At 44.1% G+C, this 18,171-nt stretch overlaps 1 protein-coding gene across 10 annotated transcripts in view; it reads left to right on the forward strand.

Moving 5' to 3' along the window:
* The window catches only part of CSPP1 (centrosome and spindle pole associated protein 1), a 106,207-nt gene that overhangs the window by 75,753 nt on the left and 12,283 nt on the right, over positions 1–18,171 (forward strand). For 9 of the 10 annotated variants that reach the window (XM_090040104.1, XM_090040107.1, XM_090040106.1 and 6 more), the window contains 2 exons: positions 9,111–9,166; positions 11,081–11,144. The exons of the other annotated variant lie outside the window; for it this stretch is intronic. In XM_090040104.1, coding sequence (XP_089896230.1) covers positions 9,111–9,166; positions 11,081–11,144 — 120 coding nt within the window. The remainder of the gene's footprint in view (positions 1–9,110; positions 9,167–11,080; positions 11,145–18,171) is intronic. 10 annotated transcript variants of the gene reach the window in all.

Consider the following 18,171-nt stretch of genomic DNA (forward strand, 5'->3'; position numbering starts at 1 on the left):
TCCTGAAGAAAGCACAGGTGTTAGTTGCCAGGGCAACTAGGCTGGTCACATGAGGAGAAAGGGGCTGGGCCTGGCTTTATAAGCAGCCCAGGCTGGAGCCTAGTTAGCAGTTCCCTTCTGGCAGCCTGAGGTGTGGGAGCTCTGCAGTAGAGCCAAGCAGAGCAGAGCCGATTGTTGCAGCCTGACCACCCAAGCGGCTACAGCATGGTAAGGGTGGAAAGAACCCTGACGGGGAGGTCATTGCAAGACAGCCAAGTGAACTTAAATCTCATGTTATAGCCAGGAGGCTTGTTGTTGTGTTACAGCCGTTTGGCTTATGGTTCTGTTTCGTTACTGTTACACTGGAGGACTGGGTGAGGCTATAAGGGGACGGAGGAGGCCTCATTTTGGAGCGCCCCAGTAGAGTGGGGGTGCTCCCAGCGCCGAAGGGTGGTGCTGCATTGTGGGGTGTACTACCCCAGCCCTGGGGAGGGGCACAGTGCTGGTGAGGGCACTGTAGTTGGGGTGTAAGACCCCAGCCCTGAGAAGGGCAAAGAGGATTTTGGGGCCAGGCAGGGCTGAGACCACCTGAGCCCCACTGGCAAGGAGCACCAGTGAGAAGCCCGCAGGGGCTCATGTTAGGCTCCAAGGGGAGAGCCACATGAAGAGAAGACCAGCGTGGGTGCTACTAGAGAGACGAGCCCGGAGAGGGCAGAAAGAAGCCCCAGGAGCGGGTGCGTACTTGAGGGAAGCCCCACAAGAGGACGTGTACAGAGAGAAACCCTAGTGAGGGCAAGTATTGAACGAAGCCCCAGGAGTGGGCATATACTATAGAAACCCCAGGAGGGGTGTGGACTGAGAAGGGTCCCAGAGGGGCTCCCCAGTGGTGGGGACCCCGAAGGGTCAAAGGGACCAGGTAAGGCTTAGGCCGCCTGAGCCCAATTGGGAAGAGTCTCAGAGGGGGTCCCAGTGTTGGGGACCCTGAAGGGTCAAAGGGGCCAGGTAAGGCTCAGGCCACCTGAGCTCAACTGGGAAGAGTACTGTTAGTAAGCCTGAGAGGGCTAACGAATAGCGGGGCGCAGGTTGCGTGACAAGCTCAGGGGCACCAGAGAAGTGGCGCCGGTTGCGTGACAAGCCCAGGGGTGCCAGAGAAGAGGCGCTGACGGTGTGACAAGCCCAAGGGCGCTAGGCAGGGCGCAGAAAGGAAAAGGACCTGATAATGTCTGGAAGAGCTGCGAGGCTTGGGGCGTGCTAAAGGGGAGGTAGGAGGCATGCATAGCCCATAAGGCTGGGGTGTACCGGGTCACTCCATATGGAACAGGGGATAGTATCAGCATAACACTGTGTACAAGGGGATCAAAGGCAGCCTCCCATAGAAACCTATATATACCATCAAGACGTGGTGGGCGAGAAAAGAGGGTGCTGGATCGCCTACTTGACACGGTAGGGGGCGCTAGAGGGATCATGGCCACTCCTAGGCCCCACTCTGTGACAGTCTTTTTCATCAGGTATTTGTTTCATACTTTGCCTTCAGTGATAACAGGTGAATGTCAGATCTCTTGTATGATTTAGATAGGAATTAAATGGTATAAATGTCTACAAAGTTGACTATTGTGGAGTTTCAGTGTTAGTATGAATTCAAATTGGGGCAGCTCTCATTGCCATCAGATCTGTTCTTTCAAGATGTTTCTAGATTCAGGCAGAAATAATGGTTGATTCAAGTTTGTAAGCCAGTTTTTGCCATTAGAAAGCTAGGGTGTTTTTGTTGTTGTTTATTTTTTGCGGGGGTTAATGAGAAGGCTGAGATTTGAGTGCAGATATTACAGGTAAGTAATAGCACATTTATTTGTCCTAACTATTCTATATATGTTGTGCATTAATGAGAGTGAAGAAGAGGAAAAGTATTTTTCATTCTTTCAAAGGAGTTTCCAGTATTCACGTTACATATTAAGTTGAAGTATACATACTGAAGTGGCAGTGGTAAATAAAGGTACATGTGAACTAATTAGGACCAACAGTCATTTCATATTGTATATGTCACTAGTCCAATGGAGTCCTGACTTGAATTAGGCTTCTTGGAAATGACCATTTTTAATATTGAATTTATCACCTTTTAGTTTGAGAAGGTTTTTCTGTGTCAGATTTGTTTCTGATTGACAATTCAGGTTGCTTGGAGAATACTCCACTATTGTTTGGAGGCCAATTAGTTAAGTTTTTTTGTTTTTTTTGTTTTTTTTGTTTTTTAAGTTTCAATCCACTTAAGTCCATGCTTTCAAGTCATGCTAATTCTGAACAGATAATTTAGTTTTAGATAATATGCATATGACCAAGAAAGTGTTCCCGAGACATCTTAGTTTGGCAGACAAGTAGCTGAATCTCAGGCACAGCAGTGTACAGTTATTTTATAAAGTGGCCTTGCATACCTGATAAAGGAAACTTGTAGAACCCTTCAGCTGTCTCCCGCTTTGTTTTATAGCTGTTATCAAGCCTCTGTTTCTGTTTTTTATTCCCATAAAGTATGCTACTGTCACTCATTTCCAACTGTATTACTGAGCCATAGAAATGAGTTAATCGCTTTATATCCCTTTTATTTATTCAATTAACCTTTCCTAGAGACATGTTGCCTCCCTTTTCTTTAGCAAAAATAGATCAGTTGGTTCTCATTGTCTGATATGGGACTAAGTTAAATTAGAGCAGTATGTCTTTTTTCTTTCTTTTTTTATAGTACAGAAAGTATGGTGCTGTTGGCTTTTATAAGCAAATACTAGTTTATTTCCTTCATTAATAGAAGAGATCTTGCTATGTTGCTAGGGGAAAATCGTACTATGGATATAACTTCTTAATATGAATAGCCTTCTATTGCATTTCCCCTTCCAGTCTTAAAAACAGGAGAAATCTGTTAAATGTTAGTGGCAACTGAAAACCAATAGATGAAAAAAAACCATTAAAAGTAATTTCAGGTACTACACCTATCTGTGCCACCACCTCCTGAATGTGTTCGTTTTGTAATCTTACCTTTTCCATTTTTAAATGTTTCCTTTTCTCTTGATCTTGTGAGGTCCCATCCAACCCTAATGTCTGTGAAATCTATGCTGCATGAGGGTCCCATGTAATCAGGAGAAGCTAAATGTACTCAAAGCACTTGCAAACATTCAGAGTAAATAAACTGAAAAATGGAGAATTTTTTTCTTTTTAAGGTTTTCCTGCTATATCCCCAGTTTTGTATATTTTCAAAACTAGTAAGTTAAGTGTATTCAGAGAAGCAAAAAGTGCGTGTAAGTTTATGCCAAAGTAGTTACTGTACTTAAAAAATATTGGTGCTTCTTCCCTGATAGAAGGAAGTATAACGTTTAGGGCGTGGAACTGTAAGTTTGCCATTGTGTGTTCAGTTTTGTCACTGATTTACTTGGATTCTGAGAATATTATTTCACTTGTGCTTCTATTTCCTCCAGCTTGTAAGATAACAGTTGCTTTTTGAGGGAGACTAAGCCATTTTTGAGATCTTCACATAGAATCATAGAAAATTAGGGTTTGAAGGAACCTTGGGAGGACATCTATTCCAACCCCCTGCTCAAAGCAGGACCATCCCCACTTAGATCATTTCAGCCAGCCTACCTATAGTATAGTTTGTACTTGTATAGGGAATTGTGATTGTAGAGAAAGAAGATGGGGGAAGAGTTGTGGTGTCTTTTTGTAGCTTTTATGCTAAAGACCAAATTATGAAAAAGACCTTAATTTAAAGACAAACACATGTCAGGCTTGCATCTCAGGGAGTGGATAATAATGGGATGCAGAGCTTTTCATTTCTAAATTCATTGTTCAGATGAGGCCTAGTTAATGTTTAGTTAACTGGAATGAGTTGGTGGTCTCAGTAAGTCGGGGTCAAGACACTAGTAATGCAGTGGGGAAAGTCACACTTGTTGTATTTTGTGCTGTCCCGTTGTACAGGAGCATGAAAGAGCTGCTCTCAAGATCTTGTGCTGTTGGTGTTGTTCCTTTCATCCATCATAAATGAATTTCAAAATTAATCAGTGTTTTTCGTTCACCAGATAAACTGTCTTTTCCTCATTATGTGGTAGGCTTTATGCAGAATCTTTAGTTTTTAATTTCTGCGGGTTGCTCCAAGTCTCCCATTCCTGCTCAGAATTCCAAGGTGCCCATTTCTGTAGATGGGGGAACCAGCTGTGGTGGGAAGATGCATTATAGACTCATAATTATGCTTTTAGAATTATTCGGATGATGCTTGTTTTGGGGTAGAGGACACAGGCAGTAGCTTTGGGGATGCGTTAATTGTGAGTTTTCATACTTAAAAATGTTTAACCTAATTTTAAGAGAAGCAAAAATTCCTGTGGGCGGTATCTTTTTATTGGCCAGCTGCATGGTTGGGATGGATACAAGCAAGTTTTCAGTTACAGCATTATTCTTCTTCAGTTCTGTGATACCTGAAAGCTTGCTTTTGTCTGTCCCAGCCCTGTAGTTGGTTCAATAAAAGATACAGTCCACAAGAATTCTTGCCTTTTGCATTATTTCCTGGACTGTCAAGATAGTAACATCACATCAACACTACCATTACCTCATTTTACAATTTCTTGGATGTCTGTTATTTGAAATTAATAGTATAACATTCTGTTGCATTTTTCCTTCAGTTAATTTTAGCTAATTCCCATTTACCTTGTGTTTTTTGTCTAGGATTTATTTTTTTAATTGCTCTTGTGTTCTTGTGGAAATTTAACACAGTTCAGCTGGAGTTCAAAGCCTTGTAGTTTAACATTAGTCCTAAAAGCTATTGTGGTATTGAATTTGGTGACTAGGGCTGTGTGAAGCTTTGGTAGCTGATTTGATTGAGAGGGGATTTGGCCCGATTTGGTGGCCGAATCCCTGAATCCGAATTAAATTGGGAGACCAATTAAAAGGCTCGAATTGAATTGGAAGCTTCTGAATTGATTTGGAAAAGATTTGATGCTGATTTGGAGATTCTGCTATAGAGTAAATAGGCAGCAGTCTTCCACCACACTGGACACAGCTGCCTTCAGCTGATAAGTCTGTTGTAGTGGGCAGAGGGGGGAGGGGAGGGGTGTAGTGGGGGGACAGATCAACACCCCCACAGCGAGGGAAGTATTGGGGTGGAGTGGGGTGCGGGACTTGGGAAGGGGGGCTCCCGCCACTGTGTGCTGCTGCTGGTGGGCATGGGAGCAGGCCTGTGCCCTTTTTTACGGTGTTACCAGTCTAGGATGGTATGGGAACAGGTATGTGCCCCCAGATCTGTGCGAGTCAGGCTGGGCCAGGCTGTGCTCCGGGAGGCTAGCCTGCTGCCAGGCTTTGCTCCGCAGGGTGGGCGGAGACAGGGTTTGACTCTGGGCAGCTAGCCCCAGCTGCAGCTTGGAGTGCAGCCCTGGCTCCACCCCCCCGCAGAGTGCAGTGGAGCGGGGGCTATATGGGGGCTGCAGCCACCTTAAAATTCCCCATAGCCCCTGCTGTCAGCTCCTCCTTGATCCAGGTGCCCACACCTGCCACCATGCCCTGCCGCTGCTTGCTAAGCCAGGGCAAAGCTGCGGCTTGTCCAGGAAGCATGGGGAGGCTGGGCGAGTGGCAGGAGGCCATAGACCCTGCTCCAAGCACCTTCTGCCACTCATCCAGTGTGCAGTCTGGCCCAGCCTGCCCCGCGCAGATCCAAGGGTACATACCCACTCCCATTCCCTTCTGGACCAGCGGCACGTGGCAGTGTACAGTGGCAGGAGCCCCCCTTCCTGTGTCCCCCCACCCCAGCTGGGCATCTTGTTCCAGCCCCACCCCCAACCCTTCCCTCACTGGAGACGTTGATCTGCCCACCCCACATCCCTTCCCTCACCCCTCTGCCCACCACAGCAGACTTACCAGCTGGAAGCAGCTGTGTCCAGCGTAGTGAGGACTGCTGCCTGTTTAGTCTGTGGCTGAATCTCCGAATCTCTGCTGAATCTTCAGATTTGAATCGACTGAATCAAATTGGGACAGTGATTTTAATCACCGAATTGAATCACTGTCCCTCTGAATCAGCTGAATCTGAATCTGAAGTCAATACGTGCCACTTCGCACAGGCTTAATGGTGACTACTTAAGATCCCAGAACTTGTTTTATTTTATCAGTTCATTTAACATATGAAGATATGAGCAAGAAAATGAAAATAATATTACAGAAATGGAAATCACTCCTGTTACAGCAGAAGGATGTACTAATCTGAGTTCTCTGGCACAACTTGGAAGGTTAGCTTTCTGTCTGAATGCTAAAGAGTACTTTAATTTAGAGAGAGATTATCTTCCTTGGGCTATATGATTAACATATTGTAATTTAATTTTTTTATTATATTTGTCTTTGTTAATAGAAATGCTGCAGATAATGGTTTTAGAGAAAATACGTAAGGTTTTAAACTTCATTACTATTTTTATTTTTATTATGGTAATGCTCAGAGGATTCTTTAGAACAGTAGCCAGCAACCTTTTTTAGGCTGCCAGCTGGAATGAACCAGCTGAGAGACGGATGGCTATGTGAATGCTAGGATCCGGCCACTGTCGCTACTTCTCCCCATAGCAGAATGGGGAAACTCCTGATGCTGAGTGCTGCAAAAGCCCTATCCGCAATCCGGATTAGATAGCGTAGTGGGATAGATGTGGCCCACTGAGTGAATGTTGCCAGCCCCTGCTTTATAAGGACCTTGTTGTGTGTTGGTACTGTACAGAAAGTAGTGAATTAAAGGTCTTGGCCCAGAAACTTTGTGTTTAAAAAAAGGATAAAAAAGGCTAGGAAGAAAGAGAATACTAAACACGCACATGCACACGTACTAGTTTCCATGTAAGTAAATACATTTTCATGTGAATATTTTTATAAATATTGATAATTTCACCTGCTGTCAGCTTACCAGACACTTGTTCTCAGATTACTTGTAGGCTTTGTGGTAAGAATAAATATTGCAAAAAGAAATGGAAGGCATATAGGTTCACAAGGTGCTAGATGATGTACAGATATAGATAGAACCATTCCATAACTTACTTTATACTAGAGCTGCAGTTCTTTACGAGGGGAAAGGAAGAGAAAGGGGTGATGTGACACCACAGCTAAGTACAGACAGTCAAAAAGCCTGAGGCTGAATTGATTCAGTCTTTGCAGGTTAGTCTTAAGCTCCAAATATTGAACCAATAAGCAAATGAACAGATGTTCACTTTTGATTTGGAAAAGGCAGCCACATGCCTGCAGTGGCTCAAGCTAGGGGGAGGGGGGCGCTAGAGCAGGGCCCTCTGGCATGTAGCCAGCATGGGCTATGTATTTGCTTTCCTCTTCCTGGTGCCCCCAAGGCCTCTGGGATTTGTGGTCCAAAATCATACTAGCAGGACTCTGCAGGCTCACTCATCACTTCCTCTTGCTTCCAGGTGCCTCTGGGATTTGTAGTCCACAGTTGCAGCCTAGGATTTGTCCCTGGGACTTTTAGTCCTAAGTAAGCAGGTCAGGGCAGCTTCGCATTTGAGGGAAGGGAAGTTTAACCCCGCTCCCTGGTCCCAGATCCCAGCAGGGGTTTGCCAGGGGGAGGAGGGGAAGGGGCGGGCTGTGAGCCAGCCAGTGAGGCCAGTGAACCAGCTCTCACTGCTCCAGCTAGGGAGCAGAGGGGTAGGGCCAGCCCTGTTCTCTGGAGCAGACAGCCCAGCCCAGGGCTGCAAAATGTTGGGATGCTGTGGAATTGTGATTTCACTTGAATCAGGAAGGGGTCTGGGACAGAAATTTCATAAATTGGTTTGACCTCAATTGGTTAAGTCTGATACTACATTCAACCAGGTTTATCTTAAACCAATTTCAATATGGTTGAAAATGTTTTATGTGCACTGAACTTCTATTCTGTTACAGGTTTAAACCGATTTCTGATCACTTAAACCTGTTTGCGTAACTTCTGTCCCTAGCCTGAGGTTCTGAAACTTAAGCCCAGTGCTCTGTTTAGTAAATTACTGGTGCTCATCATTTGGCCCTGTGGGCTGGGTAAGTGGCACGGGTCAAGTCCATGGGCCAGATTCACATACCTGAATCGGACCCCACACCACGCTGCTCAGCTCCTTGCCATCCGGCACGGCCTCCCTTGACTTCATGCCACCCCTGTCAGTACCATGCACTTAATCTATCATGCAGGGCTGTACTATCCATCCTGCAGGGCTCTTACTCGCATCTGGAAATTTTGAGGGCAGGGGAATGGCAATTACCTGCCACCACTCCACTGCTGCTAAATTTTCAGGCCCATGGGCAGCCCCACATGCTGCACAACATGGCCTTGTGGGCTGATTTGGCTCATGGCCAGGGATTGAGCATCCCTGCACTACACCGTACCACCTTTCTGCTTTAGTTACTATTTTGAGGCTATATAAAAGGTGATTAGATTAACTAATAGTTTCTATCAGTATTTTGAAACCCTGTGTAAATCATAATAAGAATTTCTATGGCACAAGAGAGTAATGTTTCCAGAATCTGATGCAGATAAATGTAAGTGGGTATATCATGAAAGACTTTAAATACCTTGTTTGTCAGTAGTTCCTAAAACTGGTTATTCTGTACCTTGTTACAGTAATGCCTATAATATAAAGTAATGCAAATATATTCTTAAGAAAGCCTAAGAAATGAGCATGTAAAAAAGACTACCATTGAAAAAATAGGATATTCAAATGCATTAAATATTTTATTTGTTAGAGAACAGTAACTATAATATTATTTACTAATACTAATTTACTGATTCATTATTTACTATTATATTATTTAATATTTTCTTTATTATTTACTATTATATTATTTAACTATAATAATAGTTGTAAGAACTTTATTTTAGCACCCTCCCAGGTTTTCCTCAATAACAGTGTACTCTTGATTTTTGTTTGTTTGTTTGTTTGTTTTATTTTGTTTTTACATTAGGTTCCTTTGCTTATACCTTAGTTGACAGGAAAGCGATAAGGAATTTTTGCATGAAACTATTTTAAAATTTTTATTTTAAATAAGTTTTCCAGCACTAATTCAGAATGATCTTCATGTTTGTATAGCAATCTGCTGCTAAAATGTTTTAATATGATTTTGTCTGTTCTGTGTTTTATGCCAATTATGGTTTTTTTATTCTTCCTGGGTGTGGATAGATATTATAGATTATGATGATTCTGCTCCTGGCTTTAACCCACGGAACATGGGACTGGTAAGAAAAAAAAAAAAAAAAAAGAAAAGAAATCTTTTTTATTTCAATTTGCTGCACTGCATTTTCTCAGATACAGAGAACTTTGTGGTTGAATTAGTGTGAATTGGAGATTGACTGTACTTTAGTGTATTGTTGAAATATAGGACTATATTTATTCAAGCTTGTTATCTACAGGTTTCCCCTGCTTTATGTGGGTTTTGTATGTGTGAATTTGCTCTTGTGCAATGACTCATATCAAAATTCGTTATATGCGAGGTAAATCACTTTTATGTGATTAGTGTGGTAGAAACCTGCAGTCAGCTGCTTTGTGTGTGGTGTGTTGCGGGAGTGATGTGCACCAGAATATAGTCTCCTGTGTGGATCTGTGCTCCTCACATGTTGTCTGCGACATGTGTTTCTGTAGTTGCCGTCCCTATTATGGCTTCTAAGTATCCCGCTAGCTTACTTCACCATCTCTGCTGTTGGTGAATACCAAAATTGTCATGTAAAAGTAGTAGAACTGGGTCTTGGGGTCAGTACAGTCGAGGTCTTGGAACGTATCCCTGTTTGTTACATTGTAAAGTGGGTTCCCTTTATGCCAATTCAAGTTATGCGCCGTTTTCCAGGAGCGCATATACAACATAAAGTGAGGGAAACCTGTATTTAGTGTTGAGGCAAGTTTAGCGATAGCAAATAAGTCACCAGGTCTCTTCATTGAACCAGGAAATAGGCTCTGTTGCCAATCCATGTCTTGATCTATACCTATGGCTGAATTTTTCACTGTCTTGAACCTTGTATTGCCATATGCACCTGCGCAGAATGGAAGTAGATACTGTAATTGGAGTGAGTTGGTGGAGAACACTACTTCGGTAGCATTTACACTTTATGCAGGTGTACAGGACTAAACAAGGTGGAAGACAATAAAGAAGTAGTTTCTTTTCTTCCAAGAGGTGTACACACTGACTCCATTAGAATAACTGAATAAAGTGTGGTCAAATTAGAATTCTCTACCTGTTCTGCACTGGGGTATAATATTGTGCCTCCATGTTTCACAGGTGTGTGCTAGCAGGCGGGGTGCAAGGCTGTAAGGAATCTAGTCCTTGGAATGTCATAAGCAGTAGCTTTTAGATCATTGCTGTGACTTGTAGACACAGCTGGCAGAGCTGCTGCGTGCACAGAATACTGTTGCACTTTTATAGCTCTAGACAGCTACTGAAGTTGTCTTTAGACCTTTGATTTACAGTAAATATTCAGTTCCCTGCTGCCTCTACTTTCTTTTCTCCTTTGAAATGAAAGTAGGTAGAAATTAAAGTGATTTTCAACACAGAGATTTGCATTTCAGAATTAATTCTGTAATAAATTGTTGCAGCCCTGTTCATTAGAAATTCAAACTTCAAAGGGCATAATAAGGATAAAATAAATAATAAGTTTGTTAGTCCTAGAAAATGTGGTAATATCAGGGATTGGATATTATAATAGTTTAGAATCATGCCTTTTTGAATAATGCCTAAAAGGCAGAAGCATATTTAGTGGCTTAAATGAATACATTAGCAAATTAGATCTGGTTTCTAATGGAAATGTGTCCATATTACAAAAAGCACACTCACAGTTGTTGTTTTTGTAGGCAATGTTAGCAAAGAGGACTGCTGTGAAAAGCAATCAAAATCTGAATAGTTAAGGAGAACCTGAACTATGTGTTTAAATTCTACCATTTTTACCAAAGAGCAGGGCTGAAGTATACTAGAAAGCATTATTTTGTGCTGTTTACTTCTCATGTGCAAAGTCCTATCTTATCCAGTACTTTATCATCTGGCACCTTTCACTCACAAGTCCTATTACTTACTTTACTTAAAAATATTAGGAACCCTCCCACCTTTCCAGAGACACTAATACAGCTGAACTGAGTGTTTTTTTTTTTTGTTTTTACTTTTGTAGTTCAGGAATGACTCCAGTGAATTCTTGAAAAAATCACTATTGGAATCTGAGAGTGCTTTTATTGGTGAGTTTTAGTGGTATTTATACTTTTTATGCAGTGTGTCATTTTATGCAATGTATCATTTGATAGACAAAAGAAAATTGAAATTTTCACAGCAAAAACAAATTATTTGCCTTTCAGTGTTTTTAACTCCCTGCCAAGCGAACAGATGGAGCCCTACCCAAACCACCACCATAGGACAGCCCTACCAACCTGGGCAACTATAGACAAAGTGATTATGCTACTGTTCTAAAAATCTCAAGTCACTAGACCGTTTCATAGGGGTTAGCAGTTATCAGTATTTAGTTATTGGAAGGTCATCTTAAATTTGTCCCCACCCACCACTGCAGCAGGAAAAACAGTGGTAAAGGGGCAGATGAGGGGTGGGGGTGTCAGGTGGTAGGGGAGTAAAGCAGCCCAAACACTACCTCTTCCCATCTCCCTGTACCCCCTTGGCACCTTACCACCACCTCCTGCCTGTCCTCAAGCCTGTGTGCCCTAACACTTGCCCCCTGCTATTCCCACCCACCCCTATGCTTGCTGGCACCTTTCTCTTTCCCCATTACTGCTCCAGCTCCAGCTCCAGCATGCGGTTGCTCTAGCCCCAGCCCAGTTATTGCAGTGACGGCAGCTCCGGCTGAGCCTTAGAGCTGGAGCTCAGGCCAGAGCCAGTTGATGCTGCTACTGGGCTGGGCTGGAGCAGGGCTGAGGCCATACCAGAGCTTGAGGGTAAGTGACTGGAGCAAGAAGCCTGTGATGGAGGAGGTGGTGGGCAGGGGCAGAGGCAACGGGCAGGGCAGATTGGGGTGCAGAAGCAGTGAGGAGGGAGCAGCATCTGCAACTCCAACCTCAGCCCTGACCTCGGGTTGGGGCAGAGTAGGAGGGGCAGCAGCTGCCCTCTCCCCTGCTGCCTTGTATTCAAAGCCAGGGCGAGGGGTTTTCCCATCTTGCATTAAATGGGGAAAAACTTGTCTTGGATTCAAATAAATATGGTAAATGCTTCAGTAGACTTAGGTACTTAGTACATTATATTGCACTGTGCTGGGACCCTGAATTTTTTTTAATACAAAAGATAGTTGAGCTGCTGCTTTTGTGACCTGGTTTTAGCACGGAGATGACAGTTGATTTTCAGGATGAATCGGATTACACTTAGGCACTGAAGTCTGCTTCAGCACCTAATACGTGGAGTAGTTACCTCAGTGTTGAAATCAACAAGTCATGAGATCTTTCCGTTCTTGTCAATATATTCAGTAAATATGGTATTTGAGGATTCTTGCTCTCGGGCTCCGAAGGTTTATATGACTTATGGGTGCCTGATCACAGTATTCATTTACAAAGATTTGACAGGCTTTTTTTCTGTTCTTTCTTGGTCTCTTATTGCTCCACATGCCTAACAGCATGATTCTATATAGTGTTGTGCCTCCTTTCACAGAATCCACAGAGGAGCAATGTGAGGCGCATCAGTTATGTTCTTTTTAATTTGTTGATGTCATGTAACTTTCGTAGTCCAATGTGAAATGAGATGTATAACTAAGTGTTTTGAGGGTTGGACTTATGTCTTTTTTTTAATGCTTTGCAGAAGTTGGGATGGTTGGGCCTTATGTGGTATGCAATACAAAGAGCAGTTATAAATGTTTTCCTCTAATTGGCTGTTAAGGTTCTTCCCAATACCACTCAAAAGTCCCAAAGCCTGCAGCTTGTATTCTTTAACAGCAAGAGAGATACAGAAGCTGTATGCCTGTAGATTTTATTATGAAACTAAAAACTATGCATTTGGTGCATTTTTTTTTTTTAATGTGTAGCCGTTGCCTCTTTGAATCCAACTAAGGGAAAGAATACTTAGCGTCTGTCTTTATAAAATCAGACTTTGTGTTGGGAAATTACTTAAATTCCTTGTATTAATTACCTGATACTGGAAAGCAAGGTATAATGTGGGAATCTCTACAAGGGGAATCTTTCTACTTGATTCTGTGAGTATCCTGCACTCAGGCTCCTCTCATACTAGAAAATGTTTCACTTATTTAAATTGTGAAAGGATGCTCAGTGGTATGTAAGATGTAGGTATAAAGTATTAAGGTAGTGCCTGTCCCAAAGAACTTGTAGTCTGCAAAATAAATATCAAAAGATGGGGTACTCTGGCAAACCCAAGTAAGGTGGTGACAGTAGACTCTCCATAGCCTTCTGGTTTGAAGATGCTTCTGGCTGTGAAGGGTAAATCTAGAGTGTGCTTTGCAAGAAAAACTTGCATTCAATGTAAAAATACAAATAAAAGCACTGTTTTTGTCATCTGTTTTCCCCCCCTCCTTTTCATAACTTATTTTCAAATAGCATAACATATTCCGGCATATAGATTTCATAGACATTAGGGCTGGAAGGGACCTTGGGAGATCATCGAGTCCAGCCGCCTGCCCAAAGGGCAGGAAGTCAGCTGGGGTCATAAGATCCCAGCAAGATAAGCATCCAATTTACTCTTGAAGGTGTTCAATGTAGGTGCTTGAACCACCTCCGCTGGCAGACTGTTCCAGACCTTGGGGGCTCGGACAGTAAAGAAATTCTTCCTTATGTCCAGCCTGAAACGGTCTTGCAGGAGTTTGTGACCGTTTGACCTAGTCATCCCTTGGGGCGCTCTGGTGAACAAACGTTCCCCCAGATCCTGGTGGTCACCCCTGATAAACTTATAGGTGGCCATCAGATCACGCCTGAGCCTACGCTTTTCGAGGCTAAAGAGTCCCGTGGCTCTCAGCCTGTCATCGTAAGATCTGTTTTCCTGACCTCTGATCATGTGCGTGGCTCTCCTCTGGACTCTCTCAAGCTTCTCCACATCTTTCAGTGTTAAACATCATCAGGTTCTCGTCCGCCCATTTGCTGAGCTTGTCCAGGTCAGCCTGGATCACCCGCCTATCTTCTGGCGTGGATGCTTTGCCCCAAAGTTTGGTGTCGTCGGCGAACTTGGCCAGTCCACTCCTGACTCCAATGTCCACATCATTAATGAAGATGTTGAACAGGATGGGTCCCAGGACAGAGCCTTGAGGGACCCCACTGGTCACAGGCCACCACGATGAGTGACTGCCATCGATTACAACCCTCTGGGTCTGACCACGGAGCCAGTTTCCCAGCCAGCGGATTGTGGTGGAGCCAAGGCCACAACTGGCCAGTTTGGCCAAGAGGTGATCATGGGATACCAGATCAAAGGCTTTTTTGAAGTCAAGATATGACATCAATCTCTTCTCCCTTGTCCAGGTGATAGGTCACCTGGTCATAGAAGGAAATGAGATTGGTCAAACAAGACCTACCTGCAACAAACCCATGCTGACTATCCCTTAGGATGTTAGCCTGGGCCAGTCCATCAAGGATGGCCTCCTTAATAAACTTTTCTAAGATCTTCCCCAGGATAGAAGTCAGGCTAATGGGCCTGTAGTTAGCCGGATCCACTCTCCTCCCTTTCTTGAAGATCGGCACCACATTGGCCTTCTTCCAGTCTTCGGGCACTACACCAGAGCGCCAGGAGTTTTCAAAGATCCATGCCAGGGGCTGGGCTATGACACTCGCCAGCTCCTTGAGTACCCTGGGGTGCAGATTATCAGGGCCGGCTGACTTGAAGGTATCCAGCTTCTCAAGGTGTTCCTTCACGAGGTCAGCATTTATGGAGGGTAGGGGATCCCCATCACCCGGATCTCCCTGTCCCATAGCAGGCATGGGCGTCCCATGGGACTGATGAAAGACTGACGCAAAGTACCTATTTAATAGGTTGGCTTTTTCCTGGGTGTCAGTTGTCAGTTGCCCCATCTGGTTTAGCAGGGGTCCAACATTGCCCTTGCTTTTCCTCTGGCTCCCCACATATCTGAAAAAGGACTTTTTGTTGTCCTTGATGCTTGAAGCTAGTCGGAGTTCAGTTGCAGCCTTGGCTTTCCTGTTTTGCTCCCTGCAGGACCAGACCAGTGCAGAATAATCCTCCTTGGAGGTGAATCCCGTCCTCCATCCTTTGTAGGCTTTCCTTTTTAGCCGCAGGAGGTCTGCTAGGTCCCTGGAGAGCCAGGAGGGCTGCTGTGCCCTCTTGCTGCCTTTCCTCCGTGTTGGAATAGATTTAGCTTGTGCCTTGAGGATTGCTTCCTTGAGAAGCAACCACTCTTCTTGAACTCCCATCTCCCTGGGGTCACGGTCCCTGAGGGCCTGACCGACAAGCCTCTTGAGCTTGTCAAAGTTGGCTTTTCTGAAGTCAAGGACTTCTGTGTTGCTGACTGACTTGCCAGCTTTACGGCGGATGGTGAAGGTGATCAGCTCGTGGTCGCTGTCACCCAGCTTCCCATCGATCACTAGGTCGCCGATTAGGTCGTCCCCCGTAGCCAGTACCAGGTCGAGCAGCGCTTTGCCTCTCATTGGCCCATAGACTTCTTGAGTCAGGTAGCGGTCATCCACACACGAGAGAAAGCTTTGCAACCGCTCGGATTTTGCTGAGTGATCCTCCCACGAGATGTCCGGGTAATTGAAGTCACCCATGACAACCAAGGTCCTGGAGCAAGCGGCCTCAGTCAGTTCCCAGGCGAACTCCTGGTCAAGCTCGGGACTTTGAGTGGGAGGTCTGTAGTAGACTCCCACCATTGTGTCCCCTGTGCCGAATTCCCCACGAATTTTTACCCAGAGGGTCTCTAGCTGTCCATGCCGGTCGCCAACATCAGCTTGCAGGGACATGTAGCTTTCCTTCACATAGAGAGCTACACCCCCGCCCCTTTTGTCAACACGATCCCTCCTGTACAGGGTATAGCCCTCTATACCCGTGGTCCAGTCATAGGTGGAGTCCCACCAGGTCTCCGTTATCCCAATGACGTCATAATTCTTTGCACTGAGCAGGAGGACGAGCTCCTCCTGCTTGTTACCCAGGCTCCTGGCATCAGTGTACAGGCAGGCAAGTGTCCCCTTGGGGGCTCTTGCCTTGCCCACAGATTGTGCCAGGGCTGGGGCAGGGGTGGGCTCCCTTTAGTGCCTTGATCTGCTGGCTTTGCAAGGGTCACTCAGCGGGCCAGCAGTGGCAGTCGTCCCCCCCATCCCACAGGGGGCTTAGTTTAAAGCCCGGTGGAGCAGGTCAGCCAGCCTGGCTGAGAAGAGCCTCCTCCCCAGTGGGGAGAGGTGGAGGCCATCTCTTCCCAGCAGCTCGTTGCCTCTCTCACCAAAGAGCGGGCTGTGGTCGTGGAAGCCAAAGCCTTCCCGATGACACCAGCTCCTCAGTCTTTGGTTCACAGACTACAAGTGAGAATGGAAGTATGGGTTTAGTTATACAGTAGTTCCTACTTGTGTGCATCTCTGTTATGCAACAAACAGATATTTGAACTAGGAAGACTGGCACTTGGCGATTTTTTTACAGGGAGTCTCGTGCAGTATATTATGGCCACATACAGATGTTACATTTCTACTGGAAGAATCACCACTCTCCTAATAGAAATGACAAGCTTATAAGCGTTAATTCAATTTCTTCTGGGGGAAACATGCCTCTTCTGGCAGATCTTCCAGGTCTCAACCTTTTGCAAGAGTGCTGGGATTACACTGATGTCTGGAGGGCATAATGACCAGGAGAAAAGGGGTGGTTGTAGGCTGAACACCTGTACTGCTCCCTGTCCTGGAATCATTTCTAGCAGTGGAAATTTTCCACTGCTAGAAATTAATGACTGGTCATGGCCTATGTCTGTCCCTAGTCAATTCTTATAGTTCCTTTTCATTAGTACCAAATGCACATTCAGGGTTTTGAAAAGCTGCTTGTAAAAAAAACCTACTGATTGATAGATGTTAGATTTTATGTGGTAAGAGTCCAAGTGAAATTAGAAATAAAAACTGCTGTTGTCTGTGGGCTACTTTGTCTATGAATTATGATGTCATTTCTGTAGAGGCTTGTAATAGTGCTTATATACTATTATATATATATTATATATAGTATATATTATATACTGTAATGCTTATAGTAAAAAATTCTGAGCAATATTGGTAGGTTTCCAGTGGAAAATGCTAGAATCAGTCTTTCAGCTGGCTTGCCAGAAAGTTAAAATATAAGTCAGTATTAGTTTGGAAAGCCAATGTATTTCATAGATTGTATAGACATTAGTAGGGGCTGGAAGGGACCTTGTGGGATCATTGAATCTAGTGCGTGTCCCCCTCCCCGCCAGAAGCAAGAAGTCTGCAGGGTTTCAAATGCCTTTTGAATGAGTCCAGAGTAGGTGCTTGCACCCTCTTGGGGGTGGAGAGGAGGGGGGCTGTTTCAGACCTTGGACACTTGGACTGTAAAGAAGTTTTTCCTTATACTGAGTCTGAATCGGCTTTCTAGAAGTTTTTGGCCATTAGACCTAGTTATCCCTTGGGGAGCTCTGGTGAACAAGTGTTCTCCCAGATCCTGATACACCCCCCTTATATACTTATAGTATTAATCCTCAGTGAAATTCAGGAAAAACAGATATTGGAAAAGGGACTTTTCATTGTGCTACGTGTCTTGCTTGAGCCTTAACTCTAAAAATTAATGTTAGTCCTGTACTTTGAAAGCATTCTGAAATTAAATTTCAGAACAAAATATTTTTAATAGCTTGTGATGAATTATTTTATACTGGTGGAAAACTGCAGACATGAAGTAAATGTTTGTCCTTGGTACCACTTCTACTTGTATTATGATAAATGAACATGATTATATGCAACTATTTCAGAAACTCAGTATGTAATGGCATTGCTTTATACATTTAGCAGGCATACTGGAATCCTTTAGGTTGACTTAATAAATGCCATTATCTTTATGGCTCTCATATATTTAAGCTTATGGTGTCTAGCTAATTTGCTCTTTCAGAATGGATTAGTAATGAAAAATATCAACCATTTGTATATTTTAACTTTTTTGCATGCTATTTGAAAAGTAGGTTCCAAACTGAAGAAAGAGGCTCCCAGTAGAGCCTGGAGGGGGTTGGGGGTGGTGGTGGGTGGGAGGGGGCAGGTATGTGTGCACAACCAAAAAAAAATGCATTAGGTGACACAGAACAAGTTGCAAATTCATAAAGCTGCTTCTATCAGTAAAAAGGAACAA

Source organism: Crocodylus siamensis, chromosome 3, assembly GCF_052110815.1.
Source record: "Crocodylus siamensis isolate JL-2025a chromosome 3, ASM5211081v1, whole genome shotgun sequence".
NCBI classification, from domain to species: Eukaryota; Metazoa; Chordata; order Crocodylia; family Crocodylidae; genus Crocodylus; species Crocodylus siamensis.